Genomic DNA, 18,064 nt, shown 5'->3' on the forward strand with positions numbered 1-18,064 from the left:
AATTGAAACATTTAAGTATGATCTCTAATTCACACAAATTCAGTTAGGCTAATTGATCAATTTAGATGTGATCACTCAATAGGAAAATAGTTGGAGAGGTCTTTTTTTTATTTTTTTTACAGTGTAGGATTTCAAATTGTTGTTGTGGTTACACACACACACACACACACACACACACACACACGTGTAGAACTTTTATATATGTTTAAACAAAAGTAACATTTAAAAAAAAATGTCTGCCAAGACAGGATGTTGTCCCAAATTTATTTTATATATTGAAATTTCATGGAATAAAAATTTCTTCTATATTTTTACTGAGGCAATGTTTTAAATGTTGATCGAACCACCACACAGCTGAAAGCATTGTGTCTATGTCCCAATCAGTTATGGGAAGCAACTGAAAAAATGTAGCTTGCTAAACTATTCTGCAGAACTAGATGGAAATAATGTTAAGGTGAGAGTGGAAGCAGCTCTCAAACCTTTCCACTGCTTCTGGTGACACTTGCCTCCAGTTATATTACCTGTACAAAAACAGTCCGTTATGCTACTTTATAACACAATGGTATTTCTTTCATAAACTCAATGGTTTGTAGTGTAAATAGTTTTACAGTTTACTGTTATTCTTCTGGTTATTTACCTAGTGGCTAATGAATCAGTAGTCTTGCACATTCAATGAAAATAGCTTACTTCCACACTGCAAAATATGGAGGAATATGGATAAAATATAGAGGGCTATATGTGAGCAATATCACACGAGTAGCCATGCAATATTGCTCTATGTCAGCATAGCTGTGATTCGGCCACAGCCAAAATGCCCATGGCCAAATGCTGTAGGCAATCTCAGCTATGCTGATATAAAGCTTTATTCGATTTCTGGTGAGGGAGCACATACCTGGGGCAGACCAATTCTGATTGGTCTGTTGGAATGCCCTTGCGACTTCTGCGGCATCTTGCACACAAAAATATAAAGCATCTCACACTTACAGCATTCTAAAAGTACAGAACTCAAGTTAAAAGAAGTTAAATTTTTAAAAAACACGTCTCTAGAGATTGCATTTTTTCCCTCTTTCCACTGTCTTCACCTTGTATTTTTAAAGGCAAAAGCAATAAACCGACTTATTGTGATCAGGCTTCCAATGAGGTACAAAAGCATTGTAACAAATTCACGAACATTTTATGGCTCAGTGGTCTTGCTGCATTAGGCAAAAATTTTAACTCATTATTAAAATAGTTAAATAGGTTCAATAGACTGTGATGTTGTTGCTGCATGTATTGTTTGATGCTCTTGCTCATGTAAATTTTTTATGTAACATGAAACATAAAAATATTTCTAGATGCATTGTGTATTTCTGCTGTGTATGAATAATATTAATAAAGCAAATCTACATAAAATACCATCTGTTGACCCCCATTACCAGCAGCTACTGATTCTATTAAAACATATGTGTAATGGGATCTCAAACACTGCAGGGAACATTATCAGCTCAGCTATTAATTGAACATTAAGAAGACCCTTGTGTATATTAATACGCTGGTCTATACATTACGGTTTACATTGAAGTCTCTGTAATTAGCAATCCCATTGACTAAAATCATTTTGTGTCCAATATTACAAATCAGATAAAGTTTAACAATTATTTACCAAGCCTAATTACATTTTTTGCAGAAAAAGCTAAAGACAACTGTTTAACACTGAGAATGAGACAAGAGAGATATAGCCCCTTTATCTCCCAATCATGTCTAATTAAATAATGTTAACGCATCGTAATATTGTCAGATATTTTTTGTCAAGATATATGTTTTTGTTTAATCATAAACTATACTTGAGAGACTTTCTATGTTGTTGTAGTCATGTTTACTCAATCACGGCTGCTAGGAAACCATGACGTATCTGTCATTTAGTAAAATATAAATGGCAGGAATTCAGTCATATTCTTATCTGCATATCTCAGACAGTTTGTGCTTTTTTAAAGTACTCTGACTGGAATTAAGGAAGATAAGAAGAAAAGGACAAATTATATTACATAATATTATTTTTAATTCTTAAGAATGCATGAAACCCTTTTTGTATTTCTGATAAAACTATATTTCAACTTTCAGACTGTTTATCACCCTGCAGTTACAGACGCTGTCTGCATCTTTCTGCCATTTTCCTTCATAGGAGCTTTTTTTCTATGCATATATGAGTACATTGAGGCTATAATTGACTTCATGTTATCATCTGTACTAACTGCATTTTAAAATATTTGTATTTTAGGAAGTGGCTGATTGAAAATGGCAAATGAAAATGATACTGTGAAAAATGTTGACTGCTTTATAATCACTGGATTTGATCACCTGCAGAACCAAAAGCTCCTTGGATTCCTGATCTTAATAACCTACATGCTCACATTGCTTGGGAATGGCATCAATCTGTGTATCATCTTAACTAACAGACATTTACACAAACCAATGTACATATTAATCTGTAATCTAGCAGTTGTTGACATAATGTTCTCTTCTACCTGCAGCACAACCATGATCTCAGTGCTGCTGGCTGAGATTAAAACTGTTACATACTATTCGTGTATCTCAAGGACATACTTCTATCATCTTGGTGATTTCACAGAGTGCATGGCTCTGACATTAATGGCAATTGACCGACTTATTGCAATCAGGCTTCCATTGAGATACCACAGCATTGTAACAAATTCACGAACATTTCTGTTCATTTCTGTAACCTGGCTTGCTGGTTTCGCTGTTATAGGTTTTGTGATATCAATTGTAGACAGTGTTCCATATTGTCAGCCTGTCATCAGATATGTGTTTTGTGAATATGCTTCCATGATCAGAGCTGCCTGTGTTAATCCCGAACCATATTTTTTCATACCTGTCATGATAAGTCTGTGGCCAACGTGTGGACAGTTTCCTTTTATTATGTGCACATATGCTGTCCTGGCATACAGTGTGAATAAACTGTCCAACAACTCAAGCAAAAAGCAAATGATCAACACTTGCTTGAGTCACCTCATTGTTCTGCTTAGTTTTTATGCACCCAAGCTGGTCTCTGGAATCCTAACTCGAATAGGAGTTGTGCTAAATTTAACAGAGCGAAATGCAATTTTGATTGTAGCCTCTCTAGTTTCTCCCTTAATAAACCCTGCTGTTTATTGCACCAGAACTAAAGAGATCAGGACAAGATTAGCAGATTTATTTTTGCGAAAAAGAATAGTACCAAATAATTTTAAGTCAATATCAATGGCTGTATCATCTTAATTCTGATTGTGATGTTGGATGTTTTGATAATGTGTTTTTCAATGATTTTGATCATGTTAGAAACTATAAGGCAAATGCATAGACATGCTAATGTTGAATTGTTTGTTTTTTTAAATTAAGTAAATAAAATAGGGAAAATATTGGGACCTCTGCTTATTTTTAAAGTGACAGTATTGGCAGACATTGGAAATGCTGAACAGAAAGATTTAGATTCATTGAAAAACAGCCTATGTGTTAATAAGTACTGTTTTTAGATTTATTGTGTATTTAATCTTTGTATGTGAAGCTTGAATAATACTGTATATGTGAAGGATGAATAATATTAATAATCATAATAAACACAAAATTAAGTCTGCTGTCCCTCAGTTCCAGCCATAATACTGTATCAGTAACTGTTTATTTTAACGGTACAAAAACTGACATTTTGTTATCATTTGTTATGTTTTATAATCATGATCATAAACACAGTTTTTAAGCACAAATAATACTGAGCGTTTCTACTTTTCTGGTTATTTAATTATAGTGGCTACTGAATCAGATTTCGCACATTCAATGAAAACTGCTTACTTCAGCTTTGCGAAATAGAGGTAGATATACACTGTAAGGCCTATATTTTTTTAATTGTTAGAAAAGTAATCCACACCTATGGTGGTAATGCAGCTACAACACAGACAATTGCAGCATTCTCATTCATCAGATGATGGCAGGCAACATACCCTAGCCTCAAACATATTTTTCTAATAACTGTATGATCCGGGGGTCAATTATTCCACTTATACTAAATATTATCACACCTCAAGACACTGAACTTGAAAAATGTCTTAACCTGTTAACCAGACCCCAGGTGGGATAATGACAAGATAAGTGGTTGTGATTGGCTAAGGCCGAGTCATGTGTTTCAAGGTACCCAATCAGAGCCAGTGTTTTTACACACCAAAAATGACCAGCGGCGCCAAACACATACACACACACACACACGCAACAGCTACACAGAGATTCGCAGTTTCGCACGCAGCAGAGATGGCGAGATGGCGATTCAGGAGCAATCCTGTGAAAGGTTGGCATTTTCAAGGTGAAGATATAAGCGCTACTTCAAATTTATTGTGGTCAAAGGCAAGAACGTGCATGTAATGTGTACATGCAATGTGTGACACACATCTACAAAGCTAGTGGCCAAAAACACTTTTCTTACAAAGATAATACTTGAAGTGCAGGATAAAACTCTTGCTGTCTGTTGACGTTGAATAAATATTGAAAGTTATGTACCTTGTCTGTTCTACTCATTTCAACTGACTTGTGAAAACTGCAAAAAAAAAAAAAAGTACAAATTCTCTGACATGTAGCAACTTTTTTTTTTTAGTAACGCAAATAGTTACTTTCCCTGGTAACGAGTTACTTTTATTATAGAGTTATTCAGTTAATAACACAATTACTTTTTGGAACAAGTAGTGAGTAACTATAACTAATTACTTTTTTAAAGTAACGTTCCCAACACTGCTTTGGAAAGAAGACCCTTTGGGCTTTAATGTCCATCATCCAGTTGATAATGCTCAAAAAGATAAAAGGTTATAGACACTGAAGTGCCATGAATAATTGTTTTACTACACTGATTTTTTTAAATCTGATATAAAAATACATGAAATCAGTCCTGAAGCAATACAGAAAAGTAATGGGGACAGTAGTGTAAGCTGTTTTGGGAGAAGCTGTCGGACACGGGCCGGGCCCCAGCCCCAGAGCTTGCTCCAGTGTCGCTCCAGCCCCAGTGCTCACTCCTCTCAAGTGCCTGCGCCTCGTAAACACCCTCAAGTGGTTACTCCTCCTGAGTGACCCCCAGATTTTCTAGTTCTCCCCAAGAAAAAGGTATTCCAGAGTTTCCTGATTTGCGATGGCCTCCCAAAGTCTCCTGCTCCACCATGGCAACCTGGACTCCCTGCTCCGCTATGGCACCCAGAGCTCCCTGATCCGCCCTGTTCTACACCAGCCATCCAAGCTGCCCATCCTACTCCTTAGCATGCACTTTTCTAAACCATGTACTGCCTGACAGTTAAAACTGTCAAGTAGGATAATACATAACTTTTTATAATCTGAGTTCAAAAATTTAAGTGTGGTTACGTTCTTTACATAGTGTACCCAAAGGACTATACATCCTAAAAGAAACCCCACAACTTCTCAAAACTGTGTGCAATAATGCATCATTTCATTCTTAACAAGCATGCAAATTAAAAGAGAGATTGGGCAAAAAAATAACACTATAATATTTATAAAGTTTAAAAACACAGTGTTATATGAGAAAATGCAATTATAACCACTACTACACTACAACAATGACAACAGAAGACCACTAATGGGTTCATTAAACCCACCAAAACAGTACTGTTCATAGGTTTGATTATGGATTAATGCTTAGACATTATAAATTCACTGTAAAGACATTTAAAATCACATTGAGTTAAAGTTTACCATTTTGTTTACACAGACATATCAGTTTTTACAATTATGCAAGCTTATGATTACAGTGAAACCTGAAAATGACATATAAACTTTTACTTTTTTACTGTAGTATTTGTATGAAAGACATTTAGAATGCACACATGCTTAATCACATAGCTTAATCACAAAAAATACTGTAATTTTATTCTGTTACTGCATTAATGCATTTAATTCATGTTTACATTAATAATACAGTTAAATTGGATATAAATACCCACAATTCTGCCACAATACCATGGTGCAGTTAGTGTTACTACAGTAAATCCATGGTAGATGATGGCAATTTTTAGATTTAAAAGTCTTCTGACTGTGTCGTTGCATATTGTTTCTCCTGTTTGTCAGCGCTTTCATCTGGCTTTAGTATTTAGTAATTTAGTAGGCATCATTCAAGCTGTGTGTTTTCCCTGCCCACAAAAAAAGGGGGGTAGAGACACGTGCAGTTTGTGTATTTTGTCTGCTTGAGAGTGGAGCATGCAGAATCAGCTCTCGAGGGAGTTGACGGCTGCGATGCGAGAATTTGTTGCTTCACTCTCAGATGGCTCTCTTACAGGAGGGAGCCTTCACTGGCATTTCTCGCAGTGCCAGCCCAGCTTTCGCTAAGGCAGAGCGGTGGTTGTGCTTGCGGGTTTCACTTTTGGATTCTTAACCACCAGATCCAGAACCCGTTTTCGGCCATGCGTTTATTACATAATTTCATTTTGAGACAGAAGCCCCCCAGGGTGGCGCAGAGGACCACCACAGCCGTGCGGACAAGACAGGAGCCCACCAGGGTGGCGCAGAGGACCACCACAGCTGAGCAGACGAGACAGAAGAACACCAGGGCAGAGCAGAAGACCACCACAGCCGAGCAGACAAGACAGAAGCCCACCAGGGCGGAGCAGAGGAACATCGCAGCCGTGCTGAAGAGACAGAAGCTCACCAGGGCGGAACAGAAGACCACCATAGTCGAACCGATGGCACAGGAGAGTAAGTCTGGTCAGGTAAGACTGAAACAGAGAACATGAACAGGTTAAGGGTGGCCTCAGTGGCCATGATGAGATGGTAGATGGCCTCAATGGTCATGAAAGGGCAGGCGGTGAGTTCATAGGTGACCTGCATAGCCGTGACGAGAGGATAGATGACCTAGATGATCTGTTGTGGTATGAGAAAGATCTGGAAGATCTACAGAGATGTGATGAAGTTTTGGAAGAACAGTAGTGATTAGACTGGACTCATAAAGACCAACCGTGACTTGACCCTGTTCACGGTGATTAACGGTGACTTGACTTTGTTCACTGAGATCAACGGTGACTTGACTTGACTCATGAGGTTAACTGTGGTTTTACTTGACTCATGGGTGTTAATGGTGACTTGACCTGACTCTGGACGGTCTATGGCGACTTGACCTGACTCTGGATGGTCTATGGTGACTTGACCTGACTCTGGACGGTCTATGGCGACTTGACCTGACTCTGGACGGTCTATGGCCACTTGACCTGACTCTGAACGGTCTATGGCAAATTGACCTGACTCTGGAAAATCAACGGGTACCTGATCAATGGTGATCTGACTAGACTCTGGGAACTCCACGGGGACCTGATCAATGGGGACCTGAATCGACTTTGGAGCATCCACAGGGACCTGACTCAACTCTGGAGCATCCACGGGGACCTGACTCGAGTCTGGAGCATCCACGGCGACTTGATGCGACTCTGGAGAGTCAACAGGGATCTGACTCGACTCTGGCAAGTCTACTGTGGCTGCCATCTTGTCTAGTGGCGCTGTACTGGTGGCTATCTGGTGTAGTGGCGCTGGGCTGGTGGCCATCTTGTTCAGTGGCGCTGGGCTGGCAGCCATCTTGTGCATGGGGAACTGGGCTGGCAGCCATCTTGTGCAGTGGCTCTACTCTGGAGCATCCACGGGGACCTGACTCAACTCTGGAGCGTCCACGGGGACCTGACGCGACTCTGGAGCATCCACAGGGACCTGACACGACTCTGGAGAGTCAACAGGGATCTGACTTGACTCTGGAAAGTCTACTGTGTCTACCATCTTGTGCAGTGGCGCTGTGCTTGTGGCCATCTGGTGTAGTGGCGATGGGCTGGCGGCCATCTTGTGCAGTGGCGATGGGCTGGTGGCCAGCTTGTGCAGTGGCCCTGGGCGGGTGGCCATCTTGTGCAGTGGAACTGGGCTGGCGGCCATCTTGTGCAGTGGCGCTCGGCTTGCGACCATCTTGTGCAGTGGCCCAGGGTTGGCGGCCATCTTGTGAAGTGGCCCTGGGTTGGCGGACATCTTGTGCAGTGGCCCTGGGCTGGCAGCCACCTTGTGCAGTGCTACTGGGCTGGCGGCCATCTTGTCTGGAGACACAGGCATTGAGTCTTCCATCATGTTTGGAGAGACGGGTGTGGTCGGTGTATCCCATTGAGCATGATGGTGTAGGTAACTGGTGAACCCCCAAAAGTCCAGGATCTCCAGCCCCTTCATCTCCCACCAAGGCACAGGGTCATCCAGGCAGGTGTTAAACAGGTCCTTCAGTGCCTCATCATTATACCACAGTCCTACTGCCATAGTCCAAAACTTCTGAGCCACCAAACCACCCACCTCACTCCCCCTTTGACGGAGGGTGGATAGGTTCAGAAGTCTCCCCCTCCGCTCCTCCATGGTGGCTGGGGAACGGATTCGAAATCCCACACTGCTGGATCTGGGCATGATTGTGTATTTCTGTCACGAACGTACACACAAACAAATTGCAGTGTTTTATTAGGATAATCCAAATAATCTTAATCCAGTCAGGCAAGAGGTCAATATCCACAAAGGCAGTCCAAAACAAGAAACATGACAAACACTAGGGAACACGATAAAGCAGGGTGACATAAACCAAGGACTCCATGAAACTGATGGAAACAAACCGGGTATATGTGGACAGGTGAAAACGATGAAAGTGGGAAAAGCTGAGTGCAATTAACAGGTGTGCAATTAACAGTGATGAATCAGACAAAGGCTTGTGGGAAATGTAATACCTGCAGTGGGGTGACTATATGGGAAGTGAGACCACTAGTGGACACCCAGGGATACATAGACCAGACACTGGTCACTAATCAATGTAATGATTTTATAATAATACAGTAATTATTCAAAATACAGTAATTATTTCTGCACTAATTATTCATACCCGCACCTTTTTAAATATATAGTTTTTACAGAATAACGTTAAATCGAAAAATACTGGTAATTCTCACCTAATGCTCAGGGTTTTGTTTATTATGCACATTCACATTCAATCAGAGCATCACAAATGGTGTAGTCACAGAAGTAATTTCAAAACATCCGAAGCTCAAAATTTCTACATGCACATATTGTCGAAACTCCACAAAGCTCCCATACTACAGTTATTTGAGTTATTTAACAACTTCAGATCTGTCTCTTGTCATTTGTCGGAGAGTGGAAAAGCGGCTATAGTTTTTTGTTGTTGTTGTTGTTGTTTAAGGTGCTATATAAATAAAAGTTACTATAGTTATAATTGGAAGGTGTCTATTAATAAGTAACCTAAAAAAAATGTTATGTATGTAAAGAACAGTAAAGTAAAGTACTGTTTTTAGATGTCTTAAAAATAAGCGCTTCACTGTCTACGCAAACATACAGAAATATTCTATATGTACTAGAACCACATTTTACAAACAGGCTACTGATGATTAATAATGACATCAAGTTGTAATTGCTGTTATTCTCAAACTGTTTGTATTTGCAAAATGAACAGGATTTTTTTTATAGATGTTCTATGGCATTCTGAACCAACTCTCTATAGTTTCACGCTGCTAGGTAACCATGAGATACAAGTAGTCATGCAATAAAATATAAAAGGCAGAACATCAGTCATGCATCTGTTTAACTTAATGAAAGGGAACATCTCAGAATCTCTTGTATGCTATTTTAAATATTCATTGTTTAGAAATTCTAGCATTTCCATAGATTTAAGGAGGAAAACCAGAAGAATGAGTTTAGAAAATGTTTTACATATTATTTATTCTTTACAATGACTGAAATGCTTTTTGTATTTCTTTTGAAGCTATACTTCAGTTTTCAGAGTTTTCATCACCTTGTTGTTACAGACACCATCTGCATCTTTCTTCCATCTTCCTTCACAGGAGCTTTTTTTCTGTGTATAAATGAGTACATAAAGGCTGTGATTGATTTTGACTTGTTACCTGTACTTTAATTGACTTGTGTCTGTTTGTATAGCAGTGGACTGATAATGGCAGTTGAAAATTATACTGTGAAAAATGTAGACAGCTTTATAATCACTGGATTTGATCACTTGCAGAACCAAAAGCTCCTCGGATTCCTCATCTTAATAACCTACATGCTCATATTGCTTGGAAACGGCATCAATCTGTGTATCATCTCGACTGACAGACATTTACACAAGCCGATGTACATATTAATCTGTAATCTAGCTGTTGTTGACATTATGTTCTCTTCTACCTGCAGCACAACCATGATCTCAGTGCTGCTGGCTGAGATTAAAACAGTTTCATATTACTCTTGCATCTCAAGGATGTTCTTCTATCATCTTGGTGATTTCACAGAGTGCATGGCTCTGACATTAATGGCAATTGACCGACTTATTGCAATTAGACTTCCACTGAGATACCACAGCATTGTAACAAATTCACGAACTTTTCTGTTCATTTTTCTGACTTGGCTCATTACGATCACTTTAATGGGTGTTTTGACATATGTGGTAGACAATGTCCCATACTGTCAGCCTGTCATCAGGTATGTGTTCTGTGATTATCCTTCTATGATCAGAGCTGCTTGTGTTAATCCTGAACCCTATTTTTTCTTGCCTGCAATGATTAATCTGTGGTGGTACTGTGGGCAGTTCCCCTTTATTATGTGCACATATGCTGTCCTGGCCTATAGTGTGACCAAACTGTCCAACAATGCAAGCAAAAGGCAAATGATCAACACTTGCTTGAGTCACCTTATTGTCTTGTTTAGTTATTATGCACCAAAAATGGTCCATGCATTATTAACTCGAATAGGAGTTGTTCTAACTTTAACAGAGAGAAATGCAATATTGATTGTCGCTTCTCTAATTCCTCCCTTAGTAAACCCCACAGTTTATTGCACCAGAACTAAAGAGATCAGGAAACGATTAGCAGATGTATTATTGCGCATAAAAGTTGCACCAAATAATTTAAAGGTTTTATCTTAATAGTCTTTGTTCATTCTCATAGCTGATTGTGATTTTGTTGTTATATTTATTATTGTCTTTTGTGACACTCTTGATCATGTTGGATAATAATGTTAATGTATAAAACAGAAAGTCTAGAGCTCTCTGTAACTGCCACAGAATAAAACTGTCAATCATGTTAAAAATATATATATATTATATACTTTCTTTGTAACTACATACAAACTTTGTCAGATTTGTTGTGTCTGGTATGATAAATAAATATTAATTTTAATTTTTTTGGTACAAATATCTAAAGAGAGCTTTAATTTCAGTTTTAAAAGTCCATTATAAATTTTTTTATACTGCAAAATAGCCTACATCTAGGCCATTCACACAGAACAAGGTTGTTGTTTTTTTTTGTTTTTTTGCAGTGCTTCATGTACATTGACGGTCACTAAAGAGTCCTTCTGGTGCAATTTGCTTATTTCAGTTTTCTGACTGGAGATTTTTGGCAGAATCATGGGTAATGGTACTTTTTTTTTCCAAAAATGTTTTGTACAACACCACTGTAAAAAATAATGCAGATTGATGACTTCAACAAAATCATATACATAAATACATTTTTATTTCTGTTACCCCACTGTTGCAAACTGTGCAGATTTTGAAACCACTGCTCATTACTTTTTGTTTGTTTGTTTGTTAGAAGCCCTTTCACTTGGCTATAAGGCAGACAATATGATCACTGTATTATTAAACAAAAATGTAATACTTTTCCTTCAGTCATTTCCCAACCGAGACATAAATGACAATCTATTATTCACTTAGCTCATCAGTGCATTAAACCCTTGGCACCATTGGGCACCTGAGAGAGCAATGTCATCAAAAAGGGACTTAAAGACTCCTTCTGATAATATTATATTGATTATACATATAATTTATAACACTTATTGCAAATGCACTTTTTATAAAAATCTCTACATACAAATACTATTTATCCATCTACCAGTCCAGTATCCATATAAGGTATCATTTGAAAATTAATTTCTTACAAAAATGTAGCAATACTGTGGCCCAGTTTGGCCTAAAAACCTTGTTACAAATGGGCATGTCATGGTAAGCCCAAAAGCAAGCAAATGACTAAAACATAATCAAAGGCTGATGTATTTTATTATATTTCTAAATGCCTGATTAGGTTTATGAAAACTGCAGCTTATAACTTTACATTATTTACACCCTCTACATGTTATTTTCTTGATGTTTGTATTTTGACAGAAAGAGTGCTCATTAAGAAACTCATCTGAAGTTTGATGTCATGGGTTTTCACGTAAACAAGTGCAATAATCCCTGCCACTGTGTGTCTGAAAAGTGTCAACATATTTGCTACATGCCCTTAATTTGCTCTCTGGAGACACTAAACACCCTGAAGATTGTACAGGTGAAAACCAAACCTGAGAGAATTACCACTGAGTGATGTAGTAAATAAGTGACAACACAGATATATGTAGCCTATGAGACTCAAACAAAGTAGTCTTTGAGATGTCTGTGACCTTTAACCTTCTACATGAATTATTGAAGGGTACAAAACACACACAGTTTCACCTAATCTCATGTTAATCTTGAGTACCTATACAGTAGTACTGCATTCCTTAATATATCCAAAAAGTCTTCAGTTTTACCTTATTTATAAAAGATACTGTAAATACAGCTTTCCGATTCTTTCCGGAAAAAGCCGAGCTCCTGGAGGCATGCTGTGGGCGGAGCTATAATACTGATGTTTCGTGTTGTTTCCATTAACATATATTCACTTATGTGCTGATTTCCAACAAAATATTGAAATCTGTTTCAATTGTACTTACATGAATGGGGTCTTTTATCACAGGGATGGCTCCATGTTTTAATAGCAAATGATGTTCAAATCCAGTATCGACTTGGGCCTTTTTTATAAAACATTCGTCACTCAAATGACGAGAAAACACAAACACACTTGATACACTCCGCTGCCCCGGAAAAACAAACTGCATCCAGTGTTCGTGTAAGGCTGTGTTCTTGGGGAAGCTGAACACAGTGAACTTTCCCTCACATCCAAAAACACACTTATTTAATTGGAGGCATTCTGGAGCAAATTCTATGCAGCGCTGGCGACAATTTTGAAGCGCGTTGATGTGCGCGGTCTCGCTCTCCTCTGGTCAACATATGCAAGGGCACGCTTTTCAGAGAGAAATGCTCATATAAGGAGTTCATCTACGTCATTAGATCCATGATAAAAAAAAAAAAAACAGCCGAAACTTGTACCAACACAGAAGTAAGATTTTCGGAACAGAAATTCTCAGACATAAAACTTTGGCAATGTTTAGCATGAGAATGCATCTCTTTAACACTGTGAACAACTCTGAATACATGAAACACCATTGTACCCCCCCCCCCCCCCCAAGCTCAAAATAAAAAATAAAAACAAAGATCAAAATTGTCACAGCCCCACCATCTACACTCCATGAATCGGACACTTACGCCACGCCCACTCGTTCCCAATCACCAGAATTCTGAACACCTGTGCATCATCACCAGTGCCACATATAAAGCCCTCCGTCACCATCACCCATTGTCTGGTCTTGCACCTATCTCCTCACTTACCTGAACGCCATTCGTCTAACTTACCTGATCTGCTGAACCCTCTTCATCCTCATCTGTATTCCTGTTCCCATCGTCTTCGTCTGAGTCGCCATCTGTATCACCATCACCTAAAGTAAAGTTGTGTTATCACTGTGTCATCTACGTGTCAAGAGATTATCATTCTGTGTTTACTTCGTGTCAAGATTCACCTGTGTCTGAAACCTCTGATTCACAATAAACACTATTGCACTGAACCCTCTGTGTCCTCGTCTGTGTCTGACAGAAGACCAGACCAAATGCAGAGCTCTTCAGATACAGGATAGGACCGCACCGCGGATCCCTTCACTGAACTGGTTCACGCTGTACGGTCCTCACTCATGCAACTTTCCTCACCTGCTGTCAACAGTTCACCGCCATCAAACACCGCTACAACTCCGGTCACTTCTTCAGTTGCCCCTGCGAGTCCCATGGCCAAACCAGCGACATACAGTGGTGGAGGATTGCAGCGGGTTTCTGCTACAGTGTTCACTCTACATGGAGTCCAACGCTCACTTATTCACCACCGAACGCAGCCGAGTTGCATTTATCATCAATCTGCTCACAGGTAAAGCTCTCCAATGGGCTCAATCTCTCTGGGAGTCGAATTCATCTGCTACTGGATCTGTTACTGATTCTGTTCTCAGTTACAATCTGTCTTTGGTCAACAAACTTCTAGGGGTGTCAACAATAATCGATTCGGCAATGCATCGCGATGCGGGGCATGAACGATTCAGCATCGATGCGGCAAAGTGCTATAATCGATTATGTCACTGTTTATTTTCTGGCGGACAATAAAGTTTTGAAGTTTAAATACTTCCGGTTCCGGAAGAATAACAACAACAAGCAAGATGGTTGAGGCGGAGGGAGATGACCGTGATAGACGGAATATTAAAAACGCGCCCAAAGCTTGGAAAGCGGACATCTGGGCACATTTCGGATTTTATGAAGTGAATGGGAAACTAGAGAAGTCTTACGCGGTGTGTAAAATCTTCCACACTAAAATTAAGCACGTTCGCAATACAACTAACTTCACGAACCATGTTGATCGTTGGTATCCTGAGTTAGCTTCAACAACAACACAAAAAGTCGACACATCCCAGCCAAGAATTGAGTCGCTAGTGTCAACATTGCCACACAACTCCGAGAGAGCAAAGAGGATCACACGATCGGTGGCATGTTTTATAGCGAAGGATCTACGACCCTATTCTGTGAAAATGTGGGGTTTCGCCACATGCTTAGAACAGTTGAGCCCTGGTATAAGCTACCGATTGTATGCAGCTGATGTGATGGTAGGATCAGGGGGCAGGCATATATAATTGTCATTGTCATATAGCTGCTAAGCTGCTGTTTTGTTGAGAATAGTTTGCACTTTACTTAACTACTTGGAAAAAAGTTTCACAGTAATAAATGGTTAATGTGTGTTGTTGCACTGAATATTTTTATTCCTGGGTGGTTATTGTTAAAATAGTGTTACTTATTATTTTAATATTTGCAAAGGACTTCAGGAAGTGCCCTGTCTTAGAGCTGCTATTTTACTGTGTGTAAAAAAAAAAGCACTGAAAGCAGTGATTTTGATTGTTTTCATTTTCAGGTATGAAAATGCCATATCCAATACCCTGTACCATTTAATTTGATTTAATTACATTTGATTTAATTACATTTTATTTTATTACATTTTATTTAATTTAATAACTTTTATGTCAAAGATACAGGAGACAAATAGCAGCCAATAAAATCTGTTGTTTAATATCTGCTTGTATTGCCTCATGACTGATGAAAAATTTGCCTTGTGTGCGGTAGAATTTTGATGCATCGCAATGCATCGTAGAATCGAATTGAATCGAATCGTTACCTGGTGAATCGTAATCGAATCGAATCGTGAGGGCAGTGCCAATGCACACCCCTACCATATACCACCTCAAACTGCTCATTTGACTAAAACCTGGTTTACTCTAAGACATCTCCACTCTTCTGTTTCAGTACAAGCCCTCATCGACTCCGGTTTGGCGGGGAACTTCATCAACCAGCAAACATTAACTCGTCTAAGTGTCAAGCGTCATCGAAGCCCCGTCAAACTCAAAATAACAACTATACAAGGAAAGCCGCTGGGCAGAGGTCATGTCCGCTATTTCTCCCCCACAATCATCATCCGCGTGGGTCTCCTGCATGAGGAAGACATCACGTTCATGGTGCTGGGGGAATCCACCGCAGACATCATCCTGGGACGCCCATGGCTTAACCAACATCAACCACACATCCCATTGGCCCACAGGTGAGATCCTGAAATGGGGAAAATCCTGTCATTCTACCTGCATCACTCCACCAGTTAAAGTTCCCAAGGTCATTCCTTCCATCAAGAAGTCATCCCTACTGGTCCAGTCCACATCAGTGGAAAGCCCCGAAACTAAGGTTAAACATACCATCCCTCCAGAATATCGGGCGTTCCAGGATGTGTTCAGCAAGCGGTTGGCAACGAAACTTCCACCTCATCGGCCATGGGACTGCGCTATCAACCTCCTGCCTGGAGCAACCCTTCCAAAGGGACGAGTCTATCCTCTGTCCATTCCGAAGCAGAAGGTCATGGAGGAGTACGTACAGGAAGCTCTCGCTCAAGAATTCATCCGACCATCTACTTCCCTTGCCGCTTCCAGCTTTTTCTTCGTGGCCAAGAAGGACGGAGACTTGAGGCCGTGTATAGATTATCACCATCTCAACTCTCAAACAATCAAATTCAGTTATCCTCTTCCCCTGGTTCCAGCTGCATTAGAACAACTACGCGGAGCCAAGATCTTCACGAAACTGGACTTGAGGATCGCCTATAACTTAATCCGCATCCGGAAGGTGGACGAGTGGAAGACTGCTTTCATCACTCCTTCCGGGCACTATGAATACAGGGTCATACCGTATGGGTTATCCAACAGTCCATCCGTCTTTCAAAACTACATGAACGAAGTCTTCAGAGAATACCTTAACCAGTTCGTAATTGTCTACATCGACGATATCCTCATTTACTCCGGGAACACCATCTGTACCTCAAGTTGGAAAAATGTGAGTTCCACACGCCCTCAGTCCAGTTCCTGGGATACGTCATCGATCAACGTGGCGTGAAGATGGACCAGGGGAAGGTGGAAGCCATCACACACTGGCCCCAACCTGGTTCCATTAAAGAACTCCAACGCTTCCTGGGCTTTGCCAACTTTTATAGGAGATTCATCAAGAACTACAGTTTACTCAGCTCACCTCTAACCTCAGTCCTCCGGAACCAGCCCAAGTCTCTGTCCTGGAACCCCATGGCCACTGAAGCTTTCCACCAGCTAAAACAAGCCTTCAAGACCGCTCCGATCCTAGCTCACCCTGATCCCAACCGACAGTTCATGGAAGTGGACACCTCATCAACCGGGGTCAGAGCGGTACTCTCCCAGCGGCAGGGGGATCCTCCACAACTCCATCCATGTGCCTTCTGCTCGAAGAAACTATCCCCGGCGGAGCAGAATTACGATATTGGTAACCGTGAGCTACTGGCCATCAAGCTGGCTCTGGAAGAGTGGTGTCATTGGCTGGAGGGAGCCAAGGTCCCTTTCGAGGTAATAACTGACCACCGGAACCTGGAATACCTCCGTGAAGCTAAGAGACTGAATCATCGCCAAGCTAGATGGGCCCTATTCTTCACGAGATTCGACTTTAAAGTCACTTATCGCCCTGGCTCCCAGAACAATAGAGTTGACGCTCTCTCCCGCCTTCATCAGGCAGATCCAGAACCAGAATCTCCTGAACCAATCCTCCCTCCAGCCATGATTGTAAGTCCCATTCAATGGGATATTAATCATCTGATTGAACAAGAAAACCTTCAACACCCTGCTCTCCCGGGAGGTCCAGAAAGGGAAACTCTTCGTCCCTCCTCAACATCGGATTACCCTTCTGGACTTAGCTCATACCTCTCCAGAATCTGGACATCCAGGCAGGAGGCGGACCCTCTCGCTCCTACAACAACGTTACTGGTGGCCCTCGATGGATCAGGATACCTCCCGTTACCTCAAGGGATGCTCAGTCTGCACCATAGCGGACACCCCTAGGAGACTCCCGGAAGGTAAACTGGTGCCTCTGCCCATTCCAGAACATTCATGGACCCATATAGGTGTGGATTTCATGACTGACCTCCCCCCTTCACAAGGCAATACCTGTGTGCTGGTAGTAGTCGACAGGTTTTCGAAATCATGCAAACTCATCCCTCTCAAAGGACTTCCCACTGCGTTTGAAGTGGCAGAGGCACTATTCCACAATGTGTTCCGTCACTTTGGCATTCCAGAAGACATCATCTCCGACAGGGGTCCCCAATTCATCTCCAGGGTCTGGTCAGCTTTCTTCCGTCTCCTAGGAGTATCCGTCAGCCTCTCTTCAGGATACCATCCACAGACCAACGGCCAGACTGGATGTAAGATACAAGAGATTGGGAGGTTCTTGAGGGTATACTATAATCAAAAAAAATGAAGTCTGCACACTGAGAACTACTGC

The 18,064-nt window shown here is 40.7% G+C and overlaps 2 protein-coding genes across 2 annotated transcripts; both read left to right on the forward strand.

Annotated features, from left to right (window-relative positions):
- The first annotated feature begins 2,237 nt into the window (after positions 1-2,237).
- LOC127966508 (olfactory receptor 10G4-like) lies at positions 2,238-3,255 on the forward strand. Its single transcript, XM_052567531.1, has one exon. It carries the CDS (start codon positions 2,275-2,277, stop codon positions 3,253-3,255), a length of 981 nt encoding a protein of 326 aa, XP_052423491.1. The 5' UTR covers positions 2,238-2,274.
- Positions 3,256-9,976: 6,721 nt separating this feature from the next.
- On the forward strand, positions 9,977-10,942 carry LOC127966509 (olfactory receptor 10G4-like). The gene has a single exon (XM_052567532.1). The coding sequence runs from the start codon at positions 9,977-9,979 to the stop codon at positions 10,940-10,942; it is 966 nt and encodes a 321-aa protein (XP_052423492.1).
- Positions 10,943-18,064: the final 7,122 nt, after the last annotated feature.

The sequence above is a fragment of the Carassius gibelio genome, chromosome B10, assembly GCF_023724105.1.
Source record: "Carassius gibelio isolate Cgi1373 ecotype wild population from Czech Republic chromosome B10, carGib1.2-hapl.c, whole genome shotgun sequence".
Lineage (NCBI taxonomy): Eukaryota > Metazoa > Chordata > Actinopteri > Cypriniformes > Cyprinidae > Carassius > Carassius gibelio.